At 43.6% G+C, this 21961-nt stretch overlaps 1 protein-coding gene across 8 annotated transcripts in view; it reads left to right on the top strand.

The window, feature by feature from the left end:
• The window catches only part of LOC144683805 (transmembrane protein 33-like), a 201799-nt gene that overhangs the window by 67562 nt on the left and 112276 nt on the right, over nt 1-21961 (top strand). For 3 of the 8 annotated variants that reach the window (XR_013577338.1, XM_078547227.1, XM_078547226.1), the window contains exon 7: nt 15024-15090. The exons of the other annotated variants lie outside the window; for them this stretch is intronic. Coding sequence is in view for 2 of the 3 variants with exons in the window: in XM_078547227.1 (XP_078403353.1) it covers nt 15024-15090 (67 nt within the window). In the remaining variant the exon portion in view is untranslated. The remainder of the gene's footprint in view (nt 1-15023; nt 15091-21961) is intronic. 8 annotated transcript variants of the gene reach the window in all.

Raw genomic sequence — 21961 nt, 5'->3', positions numbered from 1 at the left:
TGGATGATTCCGGCAGAGCTTACTTTGGCAGTTGAGTAGTTGGTTTGGAGATTCTTGGTTGTGCAGGTTAACTGAAAAGAATTGTCCTGTTTCCTTTTTGACTGTAGCTTTGCTGATTTGTGTATTGCTTCCAGCAATCAGAGAAAGAAGACACTTTTACCTGCAAGGGCAGGGATACCAAGTTGATGTTCTTCAGCTATAACCTTCACAGCACACCCTCGCATACTAGGCCTAGAACACCAAAACTAGCACAGACACCCGTTGCAGTTGGCTTTTAACCCCTTTTCTTGTGTATTCCTGGAGGGGAAAAAAGAACTTTCACCCAGAACTGTTATCTTTTCAACTCGCGTGTCCACAGTCTGTGATATTACTCACAGGAGATGGCTTCTGTTGAGATGGTAATCAGCCTTCATTATCTCTGCAACCACAGGAGATTACAGTTCAGTTTTTACATTGCATCTTTTCCTTTGAAGCGTCTCTATCTGAAGTTGGCCTTGACACCTTTTTTAGATGCGACATTCCATTCTCTGGACTTGTTGGACATGGGAATTTTCCAGCAAGTGGTCACTTTACAGCATTGGCCAGCTTTTGTTCTTTTGTAAAAAAAATACATGTCCTACTTTAAAGTTCAATATGTCCGTAAGTAATTTGGGGCTATGATCCGTGGTCATGACAATAGCATGCATACATACAATGAAAACCAGACTGGCGTGCGCATTGTGATGGAGCAGACTATTGGTGTGCTGAAACAATTATTCTGCTGCCTGGGCTGCTCTGGAGAAGCCCCAGTGTGCTTGACAGAACATGTGTCACAATTCATAGTGATTTGCTGCACTTTGCACAACTTTGCCATTATAAGGACACAGCCCATGCCACCAGCTATACAGCAAGCAGCTGAAGAGTAGGATGAAGGGAGGAGGCAATATAACAGAGAAACATACAAAGATTTATGGCTCAGGAGGAGGCCATTCAGACCACTGTATCCAGGCAGGCTAAAAAAGAGCTGTCCAGCCTAACCTAACTTTCTAGCTCTTGGTGCGCAGTCCTGAAGGTTACAGCATCTGAGTACATATATTTTAAATGCAGTGAGGGTTTCTGCCTCCACCACCCTTCTCAGGCAAGTGAGTCCCGGAGCCCCACCATGTGAGTGGAAAAAAGTATTCCTCCTTCTACTAGTTACTTTAAATCTCTGCTCCTGGATATTGACTCGCTGCTAACAGAAATAGGTCCTTCCTATCCATTCTATCTAGGTCCCTCATAATTTTATGTACCTCAATTAAATCTCTCCTCAGGCACTCCTATGCCAAAGGAAACCAACCTAACCTATCCAATCATTCCTCATAGCTAAAATTTTCCATTCCTGGCAACATCCTCTTAAATCATCTTTGTACCTTCTCTGGTGTGATCACACACATCCTGTAATGCGTTGACCAGAACTGTACATGGTACTCGAACTGTGATCCAACTAGTCTTTTATACAGTTCTAGCACAACTTTCATGCTTTTAATGCTATGCCTCAGCCAATAGAGGGAAGTATGCTGTATGCCTTCTTGACCACCTTATCTGCATGTCTTTATACCTTCAGGAATCTGTAGACATTCACCCCAAAATCCTCCTTTCCTCTACACTTCTCAGAATCCTCCCATTTATAGTGTATTCCCTTGCCTTGTTTGCCCTTCCCAAGTGCATTACCTCATACTTCTCCAGATTGAATTTAATTTGCCATTTTTCTGCCCATCTGACAGTCCATTGATATATTCCATAGTCCACATCTTTCTTTATCAACCACATCAGGTAGAATAAAAAATGTCAAACCATTTTTTCCACTTAATTGCTATGGTGAGTGGCTAATTTATTTCCCCTTTAATTGCTGATACTTAAAATGATTATATTTGTAGTTTGATTATAACCAATTGTAGCCACAGAATTGCTGAACTACATTTTAAGTGCATGGAACTGAGGACACTTGACCATTGTAATCATGAAGAGGCTTTTTGGCTATTCAGGATGCTTAATCAGTTGTTAAACAGCATTGAACCTGATGATATTGGCCAGATTCCAGGATTTAGCATCATGTCAATATAGAAAAAGTTAAATGTTACATTCCTGGCATTGATGTCTCCTTCTGTAGTCTAACTTGACAGGATCCTGATTTGTAATAGTTTTTGTAATGGTATGGAGACCTTCACATCTTGGTGTCACTGGTGAGCAAATAAGTCATAGTCGCTATATGGGTCAAAATGGAAAAAATGAAGAGAAAATTCATAGGTGGAATGTGTAAGTGTAAGGAGAAAAACACACTTGAACGAAGAGAACTTCAGAGTGAAAACAGGAGGCCAGTGAATACAAAAGCACAGAAAAATGAATAAATTGAGACAAAATGGTGGGGGCAGAGGTAAATGGAAAGCAGTCTTGTAACTAGTTATAACTGTTTGAACATAGTTTTGACTACTTTTGTGACAAAAGGGAGGAATCTGCAGAAATTTCCCTGAATAATTTCACAATTTGTAGATGAGTGATTGGATGAATTATTTTTAGATTCAGTTTGCCTAGTTTACACCGTTTAATTATTCATTAAAGTGCATAGTTAATAGCTGGCCAGTTAGATAAAAATAGGTTTTGTTGACACACTCCACCCACAGTACTGTATGCTATTAGCCAAATCACCAATTTAGTTATACTGCTAACCTTCCTGTTATAATTTTTCTAAAGTTCCTCAATTGTTACCACAAATCACCAAAATGTAGGTTCCTACCTTAGTGTGTAGCATTTTTTGAGTAATATTTCAGCTGATCAACCTCCACACACACTTCCCCAAAATGTAAACTTATCTGTATTTTCATAAAGCAGTTCCTCTCTAACGAGCTCAAGAAGCTACAAAACAGTCCTCTCAGATTGGGAATTCACTGATAGACGCAGTAGTTCCATTAATTAAGGACACAACATGAAAAACATTGCCAGTTTAGTTGGAACCGTAAATCTATTGAATTTTACCCAGATGTGATGTTTTCACAAGCTTACATTGCTGAGACTCTGTTCTTTTATATGATTCATCTTTAACATATGTAAGAATGAAATTGCATACATATAGTGCCTCTTATGACCAAAGAGTATTCTAGAATGCTTCACAGCTACTTTTGAAATGTAGCCATTGTAAATGTAGGGAAGAAAGAAGATGATAGGGCTGTTGTGTGCTAGGTGTGGCAAAAGGTTAAGTTTTAGATTCTATGTTGTTTATTTCCCACCATTTTAGAATAAACAATGTGAAGTTCAACTATAAAGTGTGACAAACATTTCAACTTTATCCCTCTGAAAAAGTAGGGAGATTATGCTAAACCTTTATCGAACCTTAAACATTCCTGTTTCTGGTGGTGGTGAGGGATCAATGTTGACAAGATTATCAAGTAACAGCCCAGCTTTAATCATTGCATGACATGGAATCGCAGGATAGTAAAGCACAGGAGGCCATTTTGGCCTATCAGTTCTTCAGCAAACAATCCAGTTAGTTCTACTCCACACCATCTTTTACACACACCTGAACATGCAGCCTTCTTTCACATTTCATCTGAAAATACAGCATCCCTTCAATATTACGTTGAATGTTAGGCCCAGGAGCAAGGCTTGAGGAACCTTTTGAGAGTGCTGCCATTGAGCTAGGTTGATACTTACAAAATGAATGCCTCATGTTCCTCCTTATTGTTTTTTTAAAAGTTATTTCCATTTTTGTACAGTAAAACCTGAGTAACACTCAGTAGTAGCATTGGTTCCAATGTTAACAACAGCTGTTCAGTTTGATTTCACTTTAATGCAGAAGCTATGTATCGGCAGTATAGTTTCCTCTTTATGGTTTCTTTGTGTGCTTAAAGATTTGAAGAGACCAGTGATTTTCAAATTCTTTCCTGCAAATATTGACACATACCCCAGCCTTCCACCATCAACCACCAACCAACCGCAATTCAGACTTCTCACCATGACCCAAAAGAAAACAATGTTTTCATTGCAGAAGTGTTTTGTGCTTGCTAAACTCTGCTTAAAAATACTAAGAGAAAAATAACAAACCAATCTTTTTATTTAAAAAAAACAATACATTTATCTATATAGTCCTTATATTATCTTAAAAATAGCCTTCAAATATTCTTTCATGGTGGGCTGAGGCCACCATAAACTCAGAGATTATTCACATCCCACAACTGTTGCCTTGATACTTTTTAGATCTCCATGTAAGTGCAAAATATCCAGCACTACTGTAACAAAATATATTGTTTGAGCCTTGGCTTTTGTGCAAGCTAAACCAAATTTTGTTCATGACCAACAGCGCTCAGAACTTTAACACGATTGGAGGAATAAAGGAGTTTATTTCTTTAAGTATACTGTAATTGTCAAAGTTCATAGTAGCTTGCAAATAATGGACATCACCCTCATCAGATTCCAAATACAATGTGGGTGTTAGCTGTGGCTTAGTGGGAGAAAATTGATCTCTAAATGAAAAGGATGCAAGTTCATGTCCCAGCCTTGAGATTTGAGCACAAAGGGGATTGCTGCAATATGTGAGGTGTCACCTTTTGGATGAGATGTTGAACCAAGTGGACATAAAAGATCCCATAACACCACTTAATTGAAGAGCAAGGAAGCTTTCCGCGGTGTCACGGTCAATATTTATCCCTCAAACAACATCATTAAAACAGAGTATTTGGTCATTATCATATTGTGTATGGAAACTTCACTGTATGCAAAATGGGCTGCTGTGTTTCTTACATTACAATGACTGCACTTCAAAAATATTTAATTAGCTGGAAGACATTCTGGGACATCCTGAGGTCATGACCAGCACTACATAAATGCAAACTTTTCCTATTTTATCTTTCACCATAGAGGCATTTGACCCATTGTGCCTGTGCCGGCTTTTTGAAAGCTATCCAATTTGTCCCATTTCCCTTCTCTTTCTCCATAGCCTTGCAAATTTCTCCTTTTTAGGAATATACCCAATTCCATTTTGAAAGTTGCTATTGAATCTACTTATACTGCCCTTTCAGGCAGCCAGTTCCAGACCATAACTTGTGTTTTATTTTAAAGATCCCATTTTCCCTGGCTTTTATTTTTTGCTGATTTATTCTAAATATGTGTCCTCTGGTTACAAATCCTGCCAGTAGAAACATTTTTTCCCCTATTTGCTCTATCAAAGCTCCCTCAATTTTAATGTCTCTATTAAATCTCTCCTTAGTCCTCTAACATCCTTATTTTTGAATGTTCCAATGTATTTTATGTCATAATGCTGAAATTTTTGCCCTTGTTTGAAATACTATTTAATAACTTTCATCTTCCATCATCTACTGAAAGCGTTTGGATGTAACATTGTCTGCACCACATGGGAGGGTACAGTTGGAATTTTTTTTTATTCACTCATGGGATGTGGGCATCATTAGCTAGACCAGCATTTATTGTCCAGCCTTAGTTGCCCTTGAGCTGTGGTGAGCTGCCTTCTTGAACCACTGAAGTCCATGTGGTGTACGTGCACCTGCAGTGCTCTTAGAGAGGGAGTTTCAAGATCTTGACCCAGTGACAGTGAAGGAATGACGACATATTTCCAAGTCAGGATAGTGTGTGGCTTGGAGGGGAAATTCCTGGTGGTGTTCCCATCTGCCTGCTGCCCTTGTCCTTTTAGATGGTAGTGGCCGTGGGTTTGGAAGGTGCTGTCTAAGGAGGCTTTGTGAGTTCCTGCAAGTGCACCTTGTTGATGGTACACACTGCTACCACTGTGTGTCGGTAGTGGGGGGAGCGAATGTTTGTGGATGGGGTGCCAATCAAGCGGGCTGCTTTGTCCTGGATTGTGTCAAGCTTCCTGAGTGTTATTGGAGCTGCAGACATCCAGGCAAGTGGAGAATATTACATCACGCCCCTGACTTGTGCCTTGTAGATGGTGGGCAGGCTTTGGGGAGTTAGGAGGATTCCTAGCGCCTGACCTGCTCTTGTAGCCACAGTATTTATATGGTTAGTCCAGTTCAGTTCCTGGTCAGTGGTAACCCCCAGGATGTTGACAGGAGTAGCAGGTATATAATGTTTGCCAGAAGACATTTATAATGTACTTGCGTACTGTATGTGGCACTTTCACATAAAATTGTTCCACACATCACCAAGGCTCCTCAGACAGTACCTTCCAAACCCACGACCACTACCATCTAGGAGGACAAGGGCAGCAGATGAATGGGATCGCCACGACCTGGAAGTTCCCCTCCAAGTCACTCACCATCCTGACTTGGGAATATATTGCTGTTCTTTCACTGTCGCTGGGTCAAAATCCTGGAACTGCCTTCCTAATAGCACTGTGGGTGTACCTACACCACATGGACTGCAGTGGTTCAAGAAGGCAGCTCACCACCACCTTCTGAAGGGCAACTAGGGATGGGCATTAAATGCTGATCCAGCCAGTGAAGTCCACATCCCATGAATGAATAAAAATAAATAAAAATCTCCAGAACACTTAAAGGTGCATGCAGCTAATGGAGGCTCGCCTATCCGCCGGTGTCTTATAGCTCTCTATTAGTGCATCCAAATCGATCTTAAATTATTTCAGGGTATTTACCTCCACTACCCTACCTGACAGTTGATTCTGTACATTGATCACTCTGTAAAGAAGAACTTTTCTTTTTGTTAGTTTGTACCTGTGCCATCTTGTCCTGCTGTGTAATAGTTATGATCATTTAGCTTGAGATAGCATTCTGGGTCTACATTTACTAAAGTATATTTCTATAGACCAGCTCCCCTTCACTTTCATTCATCATTCATGGCTTTAAAGGTCAAGTTTATCCAGTCTCCTCTACAGGGCAATGCTCAGGACTAGTCTTGTGATTTTAGTTCAACAAAGGGTTGAATGACTTCTTTGTGACTCGGTGATCATAACTGGACATAATGTTGAAGGTGTTCTTACCAGAAAGACACACTGTGCAGACATGACTTCCTCCAACTCTTTTTAGATGCTATTTGTTTTCATGTTTCACATTAATATACATGTTAAGCATTCATTCTTGATTTCAATTACCCATTTTCTCTTTATTCATTTGTGGGATGCAGGCATCGCTGGCTAGGCCAGAATTTATTGCTTATCCCTAATTACCCTTGAAAAGGTGATGGTGAGCTGCCTTCTTGAACCGCTACAGTCCATGTGGTGTAGATACACCCACAGTGCTGTTAGGGAGGGAGTTCCAGGATTTTGGCCCAGTGACAGTGAAAGAACGGCAATTATATTTCTAAGTCAGGATGGTGAGTGACTTGGAAGGGAACTTCCAGTCGTGATGTTCCCATGCATCTGCTGCCCTTGTCCTTCTAGATGGTAGCAGTCGTGGGTTTGGAAGGTGCTATCTGAGGAGCCTTGGTGAGTTCCTGTAGTGCATCTTGTAGATGGTACACACTACTGCCACTATGTCAGTGGTGGAGTGAGTGAATGTTTGTGGATGGGGTGCCAATCAAGCAGTTGCTTTGTCCTGGATGGCGTTGAGCTTCTTGACTGTAGTTGGGGCTGCACTCATCCAGGCAAGTGGAGAGTATTCCATCAGATTCCTGACTTATGTCTTGTAGATGGTGGATAGGCTTTGGGGAATCAGGAAGTGAGTTACTCGCTGAGGATTCCTAGCCTCTGACCTGCCCTTGTAGCCACAGTATTTATAAGGTTAGTCCAGTTCAGTTTCTGGTCAATGGTAACTCCCAGGATGTCAATAGTGGGGGATTTAGCGATGGTAGTGCCTTTGAATGTCAAAGGGTGATGGATGGTGAGATTCTCTCTTGTTGGCGATGGTCATTGCCTGGCACTTATGTGGTGCAAATATTATTTGCCATTTGTCAGCCCAAACTGGGATATTGCCCAGGTCTTGCTGCAATGGACATTGTTATGGCACAGCTGATGGTAAATGCCGAGCTGCCCAAATCCCAAAGGGAAACTTGAAACAGCTGCCAAAACGGTTTTTGCAGTTTGTATAGTATGAGGAGAGATTCTGAAATCAGGAAATGGTGTCTCCAATAATTGTGATGATATAGTAAACATTTATTAAAAATTTAAAGCAAAAAAAACCACAATTACACTTAAATACAAGAATACAGTAAACAGTACTTTAAAGCAGTTCCACAAGACCTTAACTTAACTACCCTCAGGACTAACCTTCTCCTTTTCTGTTCAGCAACTATCCATCTAGAGGTACAAAATCTATAGAATTCCAGTAATTTTTACCACACCGTGCCTTCTCACCTCGGGATGTCCTCCGAGGCTGACCGGAACTGGGTCTACAGGCCTGGCCTTGTTCACACTGTCTTCTGGGAGTTCTGATCAGCTACCCTGCTGTCTCCTGGGAGATCTAAACAGCAACCACTATCTAGGCTTCAGTATTTCCTTAAATGCATTCCTTCCCTTTGACGTGAGAAAAAACTTTTTCACACAACGGTTCGGGTCTGGGATGCACTGCCTGGAAGTGTGGTGGTGGCAGGTTTAATCGAGGCATTCAAGAGGGCATTAGATGATTATTTGAATAGAAACAAGGTGCAAGGGTATGGGGAAAAGGCAGGGCAATGGCACTGGGTCATAACGCTCATTTGGAGAGCCAGTGTAGGGACGATGGGCCAAATGGCCTCCTTCTGTGCCATTAAAATTCTGTGATCTCTCTGTTGTCTCGACTAATGTCTTCAGAAATGCTTTCTTCCCAGACATGATTAGACTCTTCTTTACTTTAGCTCTTAGGCTTTTAAAAAAGTTAAACTTACCCTACCTTTACCTTTTACAATATATCCCCCATTGAACTAAAACAACTCAATTCAAAACTACTCCTGTTATTGCTTTGTGTAAAACTCTGAAGTTCCCCTTGGTTCATTAACATACCAAAATCACTTTTTACTGTTGGCTTTAGACACTTGCAGTCACTCTAGCTCTTATTTCAATTACCATATTTACACCCCCAACAGCCTGTCTTCCAGTACATAAGAAACATGACAGGGTTATTAACAGAAGAAAAATATTACAATTTCTTGTTTTCTTGACAACGTGGACTGCTTCAGTATCTGAGGATTCACTAATGATGCTGAACATTGTGCAATCATCAGCGAACATCCCCACTTCTGACGAAAGGAAGGTCATTGATGAAGCAGCTGAAGATGGTTGGGCCTAGGACAATACCCTGAGGAACTCCTCCAGTGATGTCCTGGAACTGAGATGATTGACCACGAGCAACCATAACTATCTTCCTTTGTGCTCGGTTTGACTTCCCATACTTCCAGGTGCACTTGACCATATCAAATTTCATCTGTCATCACTTTGCCCACTTGACTGTTTTCGTTCTTATTTTGAAGTTTCCAGCCTTCCTCAACAAGGCTCAACTGTCCCTGCTAGTTTAGCAATACCTGATCATTTTTTTTAAATCCCAGTTAACAAATAGGAAATGCTAATGGCTATAACACCAATTTGTGAAGCATTGCTCTCGGTGCTTGCCCTCGGCCTAACTTAATTCCTCAAACACTTAAATGCTGCTTCCTAAATCTTAGCCAACTTCTTATCTGATCACATCATTTACTGTGAATTTTGAGCTTAAAGATAGTCATTCCTGCAGAACTTAGTTGGATTTGAAGGAATACCACTTGGGATGTAATTTCCTCCAACAGTTCAAAAGGATTGGCCATATAGGATCATCTCCATCCAAGTCCAGTTGACTATTTACTGCATTATTACCATGCTACTAATTCTTAAATTTTCTCCAGATAATAGATTTGATTATTTTGAGTTGTGTAGGATTAATGACCTTGTTGCATTAATGTTTTCTCCCAATGGTTTCTCAATTGTCCTTCTTTAATGAGGTGATGAAGTATGCTGTGGAGCCATACTGAGATCCTGGCACCTTTCCTACTGCTATAACCATTTTGGAACAGATACTTACTGAATTAAACATGTGAGACTGGGTCCAATGTATTGCATTTTAAAGTCCAAGGCATTTTTTTTCTCCCCTTCTGCTAAAGTGTAGGTATAGTTTGGAATCTGTTTGCAGAAATCATTACAATTATGTGGAGGTCAATGACAGCTCACATTACACAACGCAGTACAAAAACAAAAACAAAAATACCTGGAAAAACTCAGCAGGTCTGGCAGCATCGGTGGAGAGGAGCACAGTTGACGTTTCGAGTCCGCATGACTCTTCAACAGAACTAATTAAAAATAGAGAAGTGGTGAAATATAAGCTGGTTTAAGTGGGGGGTGGGGTTGGGACAAGAAGAGCTAGGTAGAGGGCGAGTGACACAATGCAGTTATTGTTCAATGCAGGAAGTACCAATGTGGAACAAGTAACCAGCAGAAAATCAATTTTTTTTTAAGGCTGTGATCAGAAAAGTATATGAAAACTAATCAAACAAATTGTTCGTAATTTATTTGTACAATTGCTGGCCAACTGTATAGGGATGGAGGTAACATAATAAGCACTTAAGAAAATCATACATCTGGAACAAAAATCGTTATATTTATCCATAAAAATAGTCAATTTATGTTAGGAATGCTTGAGAAGTTTTCCTACACAGGCCTGCACTTAGGGTTTCTACTTACTGTGCATACATTTTTTGCAAGGGAAAGAAACTCATCGCAGCAGTTTTAGTTTTCACTTTGCTGCTGTGGACTTAGAAGATGTTGAGGCCACAATGGCAACAAGGTAGAAAGCACCAGGAAATTACAGTGCTTGAGTGTGTATGAGAGAGAGAGCCACAATCAGGCAAAAAATGTGTAAATAGCAACTATTGAGGGAGAATTTAAACATCAAAAATAAAAGGATTACTGTTTCCATCATTTTATGCATTTTAATCCACAAAATGAGAATTTTGACCTAACTCTTGTTTCAAGGTGGATTTTAATGATGGGGCTGATGTTTGTGTCAGAGATATTTGGGACATTTTGATGCTGACCTCAGACATTGACTAAAAACTCACACTTGCAGTTGGGCAGACTCTGATCATGGAAAATGACCACCTATCAAGATCAATTCTGGGAAGAGATATTATTTATTTTTCTGTCCTTGAACGATGCTACCCGGCGATCAACTATTTATTTAAAAACCTTGTGCCGGCCCTTCTTAACTTCTTTTAAAATTCCTGCCATATTTTTTCTTATCTTTCTCTTCTAAAGGGATACGGTTCCATAGGTCTGCGTGCCCTCTGGCACCTCAGGCACTTGGCTTTTTATGCATTTGTAAGCCTTGATAGTGAATGACTCTAAGCGAGAATTCTGACTTTCCCTATTGTCCACTTTCAGCAAGATTGCTGCGGCCAGTTGGGATCCAAATATAAGCCTGGCTGAAATTAGTTAACTCAGCAGAGAAATAGATAAAACTTAGGACCTTTTTGGCCTGAGGTTCAGCTACTCATTGCATAAGCTTGCTCAGCCATTAACCCATCTAATATCCTAGATCTGATGCTAGAATGATTTTCAATGATAGTGATGATGCTTAACATGTTCTTGTGTCATTCCTCTTAGTATGTTAACAGAACTGTTAATCTGTTTAAAATAAACACCTCCTTTAAAATAGCAGGCAAATTGATGTCATACAAGCCTGTTAAGCAATTTGTATCTATTATTTAGGCTGTTGCCTCTAAGAGACTGCATGTGGTTGCTAAGTAAGCTTTCTAGAACCTGTTTTTGAAAGGTTCATTTGGCGAATCAGCATATCTGCCAAAACTATTTAATGTGCTCTATAGTTTGGAATTTTCCATAGCTGCACTATAATGGTCATTGAAGCTTGGGGGTTGGAAAGGATGGTAGTGGAGTGAAACTGGAAGAAGCTAATTTATCACCATGGAATGCTTCATCAGTTTGATGATGCAGTTAAATTTGCCTTGATGATATTAAGTACTTCAGAGCTGCAATACTACATGACATTTTTGATGCAAAAGCCTCATACTGCGGATTCTAGCAATCCTTATTTTTAACAAATTTGATAGTCTGTTTTAAATTTATAATACAGTTAGTCTGTCATACTGTATATAAATGTCTTGCATCTCATTTGATCCTAATTCCTTTTGTACAATCTTTAAACATGTTATACGGAAATAAACAGCATCGCATTCATTTATGTGCTCCGTTTCACTTTAACTGTTCACAAGTCTAGTGAGGTTTTTTTTTGTTTCTTGTGGCTGATGCGAAAGTAATATGTTTATATTTAAAAGTTAATCTCATCCAGAGTATGTTTCTTGGAAATCTGTGCAATATATATATATATATATATATATATATACGGATACCTTAGTGATGAAGGCTAACATAATACAAAAGTAAACTGAAACTTGGCATGAGAGGTTTTGACAGCTCTGAAAGCAATTGTGGTTAAATATTGTATCCCGGTATTTTAGTTATGTCATGCACACTTGGGAATCTTTAAGAACTTATCATACCATGATCAAACTGTTGGTGGCAAGACTGCTTGCCCAGTTATTTTGTCTTTCAGGAAAATAGCAGGTGGCTAAGTAGAAGAGTCAGTAATAATTGTCAGTGTTGTATTCTGCTACTTGTTGTGCTAAAAAATTCTTTGAAATTTTTACCTGCAAACCAGCCCCTGACTTGGAACTATGTCAGTACACAGTGGGCAGAATTGTCCCAGATTTGCACGAAGTGCAATAGCGTCATTTTACCCGGCAGCTGGAATGGCGGCTTTTCAAGCCATATCGTACCAAACCCGCCGCATTAATTATGCATTCCCAGGATACACGCCATTTCAATGGTGGGTGGGCGGGCTCCGATTCGCCTGCCACGCCATCACCTCGCCGCTTCATCATGTCGGGCACCACATTTAAAGTACAGCCGCGCTCAGTGCTCCCAGCCCAGGACTGCAGCAAAGAAGACATGGCCCTGAAATGCAAGAATGCAGCCCTCAAGCACCCTTTAAACACCATGGAGGCCTGCTGTGGCGTCCTCTACCCCCACTCTGACCGTAGGAAGGACAGCAACATTACCACTATGGCTTGGTAGGCAATGGCAGTGGTGATCAGTGCCAATGTTGCACAGAAGAGGTTGGCAGTCTAATGTAGATAGAGGATGAATGATCTCATCCATGCAGCCAGGGTATGGCAACCATCTCATCACTCTAAACTCTCACACTCGAGCACATCATACATTCACTGGCATCTCACTGCCAGTTCAAGGGAGATCACCACCCATTCCCTCACACATACCCTCACATGTCCATCTGGTCTCATCTCTTCTGGAAACTGCCTCCTCAGCCCTCACCATCTTGAGGCCACTTGCATAGATCAACATGTGCCCCCACACACACACCCTGGGAATACCCTCCTTCCCCAGTACAGCCTTCGTCCTGCAGCCTCTTCCCTTGCCTGAGGCCACTTCTTCCCCCTTACCCAAGCAAGCCCTAGCCCGGCACCCATCGAAAAGCCACCCACATATGGCTGATTTGGTAGGTGGACACCTACCCGCAAGCCCCCCACTAAAAGCGGTGTGCTGTCTATGAAGTCTGGCACTGATGACTGCAAGTGCTGACCTAAGCAAGATTGGCAAACAAACCTTGAAGTCCCAATCGAGTGCAGCCTGCTAAGTGGACGTCTTTTAGATGCTGTTGTGAAACACATTGGTGTGTTTTCCTGCCAACGTGGGCAGATGATCCAGCGGTGGGGGGTGTTGAGCCCAGTGAGCTGGCCTTATGATATATTGATGTATGACAATGAGGTTCCCAAGGTCCGATGGCAGGGAACATGGCCTGCCATCAGCGGGCAGAGCAGATGATCGCAAACTGGTTTCACAACGTCCTGAACCAATTTTAGGCCTTCGCACCATATTGTCCGCTCACGCCACCGAGCATGCCTGACGCCGGTGGGCACGGAAGATCCCGACCAGTGATACTGCTGAACACTATATTGAGGGAGATATGGTCGGCTGTGCACTTGGAATCATAGAACATTTATAGCATGGAGAGAGGCCACTTGATACACCATAACCTCTCCAGCTCTCTAGAAAAGTCATTCCTTTAGATCTATTTCCCTGTCCAGCATTATTGGTTGCCTTTATATTGGTGCAGCAATTTATTGCTGCCGTAGTATATTAAGCTGAAGAGTAAATTGGTGCCGTTTTATATGGTGAACGCCAATGAGCTGTGCCATTAGGGATAGGAATGGGGGTATGAAGGATCTTGGAGGTTCATCAAGTCACACATCATCCTAACTTTCACATGTATCGCCTTTGCTGCTTCAGCTTTGGGTCACAACCCTGAATACTCTGTCTAATACCATTGTAGTGGCACTGTCTGCAAAAGGACTACAGTGGTTTAAGTGGCTCCGCACCTTCTCAGAATAGGGATGGGCAATAAATGCAGGCTTGTTAGTGTCATCTATCTTGGAGCATATTTTAAAACGCTTTTCCCACAGGAAGAGAGAGACCATCAGAGGGTAATTAATTCCAGACTGTTCTTGCAGCTGACTTGAACAGAGAGGATCTAGGACAACGTCCTGAACCAATTTTAGGCCTTTGCACCATATTGTCCGCTCACGCCACCGAGCATGCCTGACGCCGGTGGGCACGGAAGATCCCGACCTGTGATACTGCTCATGGCCCTGTGTCTGTTCTGTTGGCCAACGAATAGACTATTCTTTACAGTTAAAGGATAGGAAAATATAAAGTAACTTAATACACATGCAACTTATTTTTTATTTTAAATACATAATTTTGCAAATTTAGAGTAAACTCTGTGCAGGTCTTCTATATTAAGGGTAAACAATGTGGAGTTTTGACATCTCTAAAATAGGTGCATGGGAAAATAATGAGTTGGGGAAGTTAACACTTCAGTGTAGTAAGAAACTTTTATGGAATTAGTTAATAGCTGGACATTTTAATAACATTTTATTGTACCCATTTAAAAAATACATAAAATGCACAGCTAATTTAACCAGCTTATGCATGTTTGAACAAATCAAGTAAAATGACATGCTAGATCTGCTTTAGACCAATGACTGCTGTATTTGTGTTGTTATACTGGTATTAGATCTGATTTTTTTTTTGGTGATATCAACAGTGCCTGCCTTTGGTGCCAGTTTGATTTCCACTGTACCAAACTTCAGAGGTCAGATGAAACCTGGCAGGTTAGGCACTTTCTTTTAATTTAGATTTGTTCTGTCCTTTGTTACTGTTCCCTTTTGATTTCCCTGACAGCTCTTTTGAGCTGAAAAATGTATTGGGTCATGGTACATGTAGTAATGTATGCACACTTGACAAGGGCTGATGTATGGCACGAATGTTATGTGCCACTTGAGTGCCAGGCAATAACCATCTCCAGCAAGAGAGTGTGTAACCACTTCCCCTTGATATTCAACAGCATTACTATAATGCAATCCCCCACCGTGGGAGGATGGGTGCCACCATTGACCAGAAACTTTTCCAGACTAATCACATAAGTACTGTGGCTTCAAGAGCAGGTCAGAGTCTGGGAATTTTGCCACAAGCGACTCTCTCCCTGTGACCCCAAAGCCTTTCCACAATCTTACATGGCACAAGTCAGGAATGTGATAGAATGCTGCCCACTTGAGTGGATGAGTGCATCTCCAGCAGCACTGAGAAAACTTGATGACATCCGAGACAAAACAGCCACTTGATCAACACCCCATCCACCATCTGATGCATTCACTCCCTCCACCACAAGTGAACCATGGTGCAGTTTGTACCATCTACCAGGTGTACTGGAACAACTTGCCAAGGCTCCTTCAATAGCACCATCTTAAACCCATGACCTCTACCGCCTAGCAAGACGAGCAGGCGCATGTGAATACCACCACCTGTGAGTTACCCTCCAGGTCGACAGCTATCCTGACTTGGAAACACATTGCTGTTCCTTTACACTGTCACTGGGTCAAACTTCTGGAACTCACTACCTAACTGTACTGTGGTTGTACCTTCGCTACACATACTGCAATAATTCAAGAAGACAGCTCACTAACACCTTCTCAAGGGAAATTAGGGATGGGAATTAAATACTGACTTTGTCAGTGATGCCTACATCTCATGAATGAATAAAACAAAAAGTAATGCAGCCTATCCATTTGATTTTTTTTAAAAGCTCTATCAGTTTCCTTTCTCTATTACATTGTGAGTAGCCAATGTCTCCTCTTGCACATCATGTGAAACAATACTATACCAGGAAAGCCAGTGTAACAGACTTGTCATTTTACAGCTTTATTGAATTTGGAAACCTGTGATCCATGTGCATCCAACAACCTTTTAAATAATGCGCTATTGTTTGAGCTTCAAATCCTACTGCTCCCTTTCCATTATATGCTAAGATAAATACTCAAATATTCTCCAAACAATATCAAATATTAGCCTTTTTCTGACTCCATTTTGAACTGACTGCTAAAGATCCAATCAGAGCACTGTGTGAACAGTTCTGTAAATTAACTATCAATGCAGAATTATTTTGGTGCCAAAATGGTAAGGGGACACTCGTGATGAGAACCCTAAGCTATGTTAATAGGTCTGAAACTGAGAATGGCTAAGTTATAATTAACACACAACGATTGTGATTATTTCTTCTGTGTTTTCACTGGAGAAGAGGTGAGCAATATTCTCTCTTGGAATAGCAATAATCCAAGTAGAATTAACAGCTTTAATATAAATGAGATGGAAATCCTAGATGGGCTAAAGGGGCTCAATATAGAAGAGCTCCAAAAAAATGGCATTTATCCCTTAAATACTGGGAAAGCAAAAAATTATATTCTAAGTTGTTGACAGTCCTTATGAAGGAGTCAGTGAACACTGAGGAGGTCCCTGTAGATGAGAAATGTTCATTTGCAAAAGATAACCCTGAGAGAGAACTCTGGACGTACTTCAATGCTGGGTAAATTAGGGGATATCAGGAATATCAGCAAGATGATAAAACAGTGAACAGCAGTCAACATGTAATCAGCAAGGCGATATTCATGCCTGACTAGCCACCTTGACTTTGAGGCAGTACTATCCTAGGTGATCTATAGAAGATGCGACTGCACTTTGACTTCCAAAGAGCACTTGACAGTTCTGCACAAAAGGTTTACTAGTTCAGCTTAAAGCTAAAGGGGATTCAAAGGGCAATGGAGAAATAATATACTGAAGGGTATAAAGCAGCAGGAATTTGTTATGTTGGAGTGGGAATTGATATTGGGACCCCTGTTTCTAATTTACATTAATTGCATTACATTACCTAGATTACATTACTTAGATTTAGAACTCAATGCAAATTGTTGAAACTTGCAGATGATAAGTTAGGACTGCTGAATCTGAAGAAAGAGACTGGGAACTGATGTTATGGCACGACTGATGGTAAATGCCATCAAATCACAAAGGGAAACTTGGAACTGCCACAACTTGTTTTGCAATTTGTATAAATTTTGAGATGCGTGCCTTGAATTCAGTAGTAGTAAGACCACCAAGTCTTATAGGTTTTTACAAAGCTAGATTAAACATTTATTAATAAGAGAAATCATTTTAAATACATACATAGATCTACAGATTACTACTCTGATAACTTCTAAATCCCCTACTTAATCTGACTCCCAGTTACACTTTTGTTAAGGCAACAGTAAAACACACAGATTTTTAAAGACCCGGGCAAGGTGACACACAATACCCTGAACCAGTCAAATTCACAGTAAGTTTTCTTAGCTTCAGTTCTTTGAAAACAGCAGCTTGAGGCATAGATGCTGAAGGCTTTTCACACTCGTTAGATCTTAAAAACGCCTACCCTTACACACAGCCTTCGCTCCTTTATACATGTTTTCCCCTTTTGAATGCAAATTCCCATTGTTTCACTATGGGCAGAATTTTTCCGTTGGCGTGCGGGGTTGGGCCCCGCAGGTCTGCGCGTAAAATGACGCACGGTGATGCCAGGTGAGCCTCCTGACATCACTGCGCGCCATTGTGATATTAAATTGGGCGGGCGCGCAGTTATATCCACTGCGCGCCCGCCATTAATTAACGGGCCACTTAAGGCCCTTGACTCACTAATTGACGCTGATTTTTCGACGCCCGTGCAATGTTCGGGTCAACGCACGAGCTAACGGGCAGGCGGGTAGGGCACACTTGTATGAACCTCATCCACGGATGAGGGTGGGATAAGAGGGCTCACTGGGGTCACAAGTGTGCTCTCTCAAGTATTGATTTTTCAAAGTTTTTGAAACTTGCCCATGTGATCTGCAATACTTCAAAACGCATACCAGCTGCTTGGTCTGGACTCTTAACCCTCAGGTCAGCACTCTGCAGTGAGGAATCTTTTTTGGGCCTGCAGGTTTCTGGAAGCCTTCCCATAGCCTGAGAATGGGAGCTGAACTCTCCACTGAAGGCGCCTCCTCTGAGGAGGAAGGGAGGGCTAGAAGGGGGAGGAGGCTAGGAATGCACATTCAGCCTCCAGGGGAGCCACTTTTGGGAGGACAGGTGCAGGCACAAGGGGCTCAGGGCCAAGAGGTAGACCAAGGTGGAAGGGGCCGCAGAAGACGCCACTATCCTGCTGCCAGGGTTTACAGGCGGCGAAGCAGCTACCTCAATATGTCCGATGTGCAGTGCCGAAGGAGGTTCCATCTCTCAAGGGGGACAGTCAGCTATGTCTGTCAGATGATTGGGCCTGAGATCTACACTAACTGTGTGGGTGGACACCCCATGCTAGTGGCTCTAAAGGTCACAGCTGCCCTCAGCTTCTATGCCTCTGGCTCCTTCCAGGGGTCGGTGGGTGATCTTTGCGGTGCCTCCCAATCAGCTGTCCACACTTGTGTCAAGCAGGTTACAGACACACTGTTTAGGCGTGCATTGACCTTCATTCACTTCCGTTGGGACCAAGCAAGCCAGAGGCTTTGCGGTGATTGCTGGCTTTCCCTGCGTCGAGGGTGCAATGGACTGTACATATGTGTCCATCAAGGCGCCAGCAGGTGAGCCCGGTGCCTTCGTCAACAGGAAGGGCTTCCACTCCATGAACGTACAGATAGTGTGTGGCCACACGATGCTGATTCGACAAGTCTGTGCAAGGTACCCAGGCAGCTCTCACGACACCTACATCCTCAGACGCTCCCAGATGCCGGGGCTCTTCATTGCTCCAGCCTGGCAGGATGGATGGCTGCTGGGTGACAAGGGCTACCCCCTCATGACACCACTACACCATCGAAGAACAGAAGCTGAGCAGCGGTACAATAGGAGCCACGCCTCCACAAGAGCTGTGGTGGAGAGAACCATCAGTCTTCTCAAGATGCGCTTCTGATGCCTGGACCACTCTGGGGGCGCACTCCAGTACCCCCCCCAGATTGTGTTTCGGTGATAGTGGTTGCATGCTGAGCTCTCCACAATCTAGCGCTGGAAAGTGGGGACGCAGTGGATGATGAAGACATCGACGCAGTGGCTGCAGCTGCACACGATGAGTCCAGCAGTGAGTCTGAGGATGAGCATGCACAGGGAAATGACGAGGGGGCAGAGGCTGACCCGGGCATACAGTAGGGAGGCAGGGACACCTGGGAGGCTTTAATCCAATGAACCTTCAGCTAGCACACCACAGATGGACCTCCAGGACAAGCCTGGGCTGAAGGCTCCATACTCTACCTAAGCGCCAAATCTTCCAGGTTAGAAACAGTAACTAAGGGCCTTGTTAATAAAGCTGAATGTCCCACAAAGCACTCCTAACATTTTTGGAAACCATACACATGCAAAAGAAAAGAGGCACCCTCAGCCATGGTCACATGTCTGAATTTAATATCACAGGCAAAGAAACTTAATGGAACAAAATGACAAGCGTGTTCCAATTCAAAGTAAATTGTAAAGTTCTCATCTCGGGCCAACAGAAAAGCACCAGTGATAAACCCATGGTGTGCCTAAGGTGCCTTACGTTTACGTTTCCGGGTGCTACGTCTTGGTGCTGCCCCATTGCTGGGAGTGGCTTCTGAGACAGCCTGCTGACTCTGCTGTCCTGTTGGCCTTGATGACCTTGGCAGTCGTCTCCTGACCCTTGGAGCTTGTGCTGGCCCTGTCTGGGAGGGATCTGCCAGTTCTTCAGCTGGCATCTCCCCAGTCGTCGCAGCCTCACCGGATTCTATGGTCACTGGGAGAGGGGCTGAGGAGCTGCCGCCCTCATCCAGAGTGCCCTGAGAGGTGCCCGCAGAGACGACAGGCAGCTGCTGCGCCAACATGAGGTTGCTAAGGACCTCCCTGCTCACCGTGAATGGATGGGCACCAAGCTGGGAACCTTGGTGCCCACACCATCTCCCACACTGGCACTGACTAGCTGATGTCAATGCCGATGTGAGGGTTTGCTGGTCAGAGCGCATCCCCAGGAAGCCCTGATAGGTCTCTTGGAGGAGGCTCTCCATGAGAGTCACCACTTTCTCCATGGAGGATACATGGCGCTCGGACATGTGGCTCATTGCTTCGGCCATCATCCGCGTAGACTCCTCCACCGCAGAGACCAAGCCAAGCATAGGCTCATGTATCTCCCCAAGATGCTCCCCCACACCCGGCCGCATTTCATGTTCCTGCTGCGTCGCAGATGACTCCAGAGGCACATCAGGCACCGACTGAGCATATGCCTGGTTCCATGCAGTCCTCCGACTGCTTGCGCCACTGGGCAATCTGTCTCTGCCAGCTCCTCCAGCGACTGTGAAGTGCCCTCACCGCTGTGTCCCAGGACACTAGCTAATGTTTTAACTCCCACCGAGGCGCTAGTATCTGCGCTGGTGCCTGCCTGGCAGAGATGGTGTGACGCTGGTGAGACTTCAGGGCCCTCGGGTGTGAGAGGGGGCCTCTGCTGCTCCTCCTCCCGGCCCTGCTCTGCTAATGCTGACAGGAAGAACAAGGACATTGGATCAGTTAACGTGGTGACAATGACAGTGCATCCCTGTCCCCCGGATTGCTATGCGCTCATCTTTCCATAAGCAATGGTCAAGCCATGTTGCAGAATTAAATCACTTAACATTCATGTTGGGAGAACAATGCTGACCTCACTGCTGGGCATACATACCTGGCCGTGGCACCCCAGCCTCACCGACACCAGTGGACCTGGACACATAGTGCCTCTCCAAATCCAGGGCCTCCTGCTCAAACCGGCTGAGAATGGCTAACTGCGCCTGGCCGCCACCTGTCCTTGCACTTTCTGCAGCATTATGAGCATTCTTCTCCTGAAAGTGAGAGAAGAGCATTGATTTGTGCAAATTGCACATGGACTCTTTTCGCGAATGGCCCACCCCAACCAGAGTCGGTCATATCAGGGCTCCAGAGCCTCCTTGCTCCGCTGCTGCTGAACACTTGCACAAAGGTGCTAGGCCTGTTCTCCACACCCACCTTGGCTACATGCTGCCTATGTCACATTAGGCACCACATGGTATATCCTTCCATAGCAAGGAGGCGCAAGCACGTGGAGCGCAGAGGGCAGCAGATGGTTCATTGCCACGCCACCTAGAAGCTCCTCTCCCAGCATGTCATCACCCTGACTTGGACATGTCCTGCAGTCCAAGCACAGCGCCTAGGTGCAGCTCCTCCAGGTTGCCCTCAAAACAGTCATGTGGGTCTCAGTCTACCACATGCTGTGGGCGCAGAACCCATCTCTTCACCACCCTCTCAGGCTGACCTCAGCATGGGCAACATCTGCTGGCCCACCCAGCAAAAGACATATGCCATCAATGATTCAATTCAGTCACGACACTCAGACTTGGGGGGGCGGGGGTAGAAAGGGAGAAAGCTGACCTGCTGGGTTAGGTGACCAATGCCAACATTGTCCTCACCCTTGCAGAGCGCAACAAGTCGTTGAAGCGCTTGTGACACTGGATCCAGGTGTGCTGTACCACGTCGTGGGAGCTCACCCCCTCCGCCACCTCCTCCCAGGTACGTTTCATCATGTGGGGGGGCCTCTTCCTCCTGTCCTGGGGAACCAGCACCTCCCACTGTGCTGCCACCTTCTTGAGGAGGGCAGCAAGGCAGTCATCGGAAAAACGACGGGCGCACTGGCCCCCCCAC

Source organism: Cetorhinus maximus, chromosome 8 (assembly GCF_964194155.1).
Source record: "Cetorhinus maximus chromosome 8, sCetMax3.hap1.1, whole genome shotgun sequence".
In the NCBI taxonomy this organism is placed as follows: domain Eukaryota; kingdom Metazoa; phylum Chordata; class Chondrichthyes; order Lamniformes; family Cetorhinidae; genus Cetorhinus; species Cetorhinus maximus.
The sequence above is the reverse complement of the archived record's forward strand: the minus strand, read 5'-3'. Positions and strand labels throughout refer to the sequence as shown.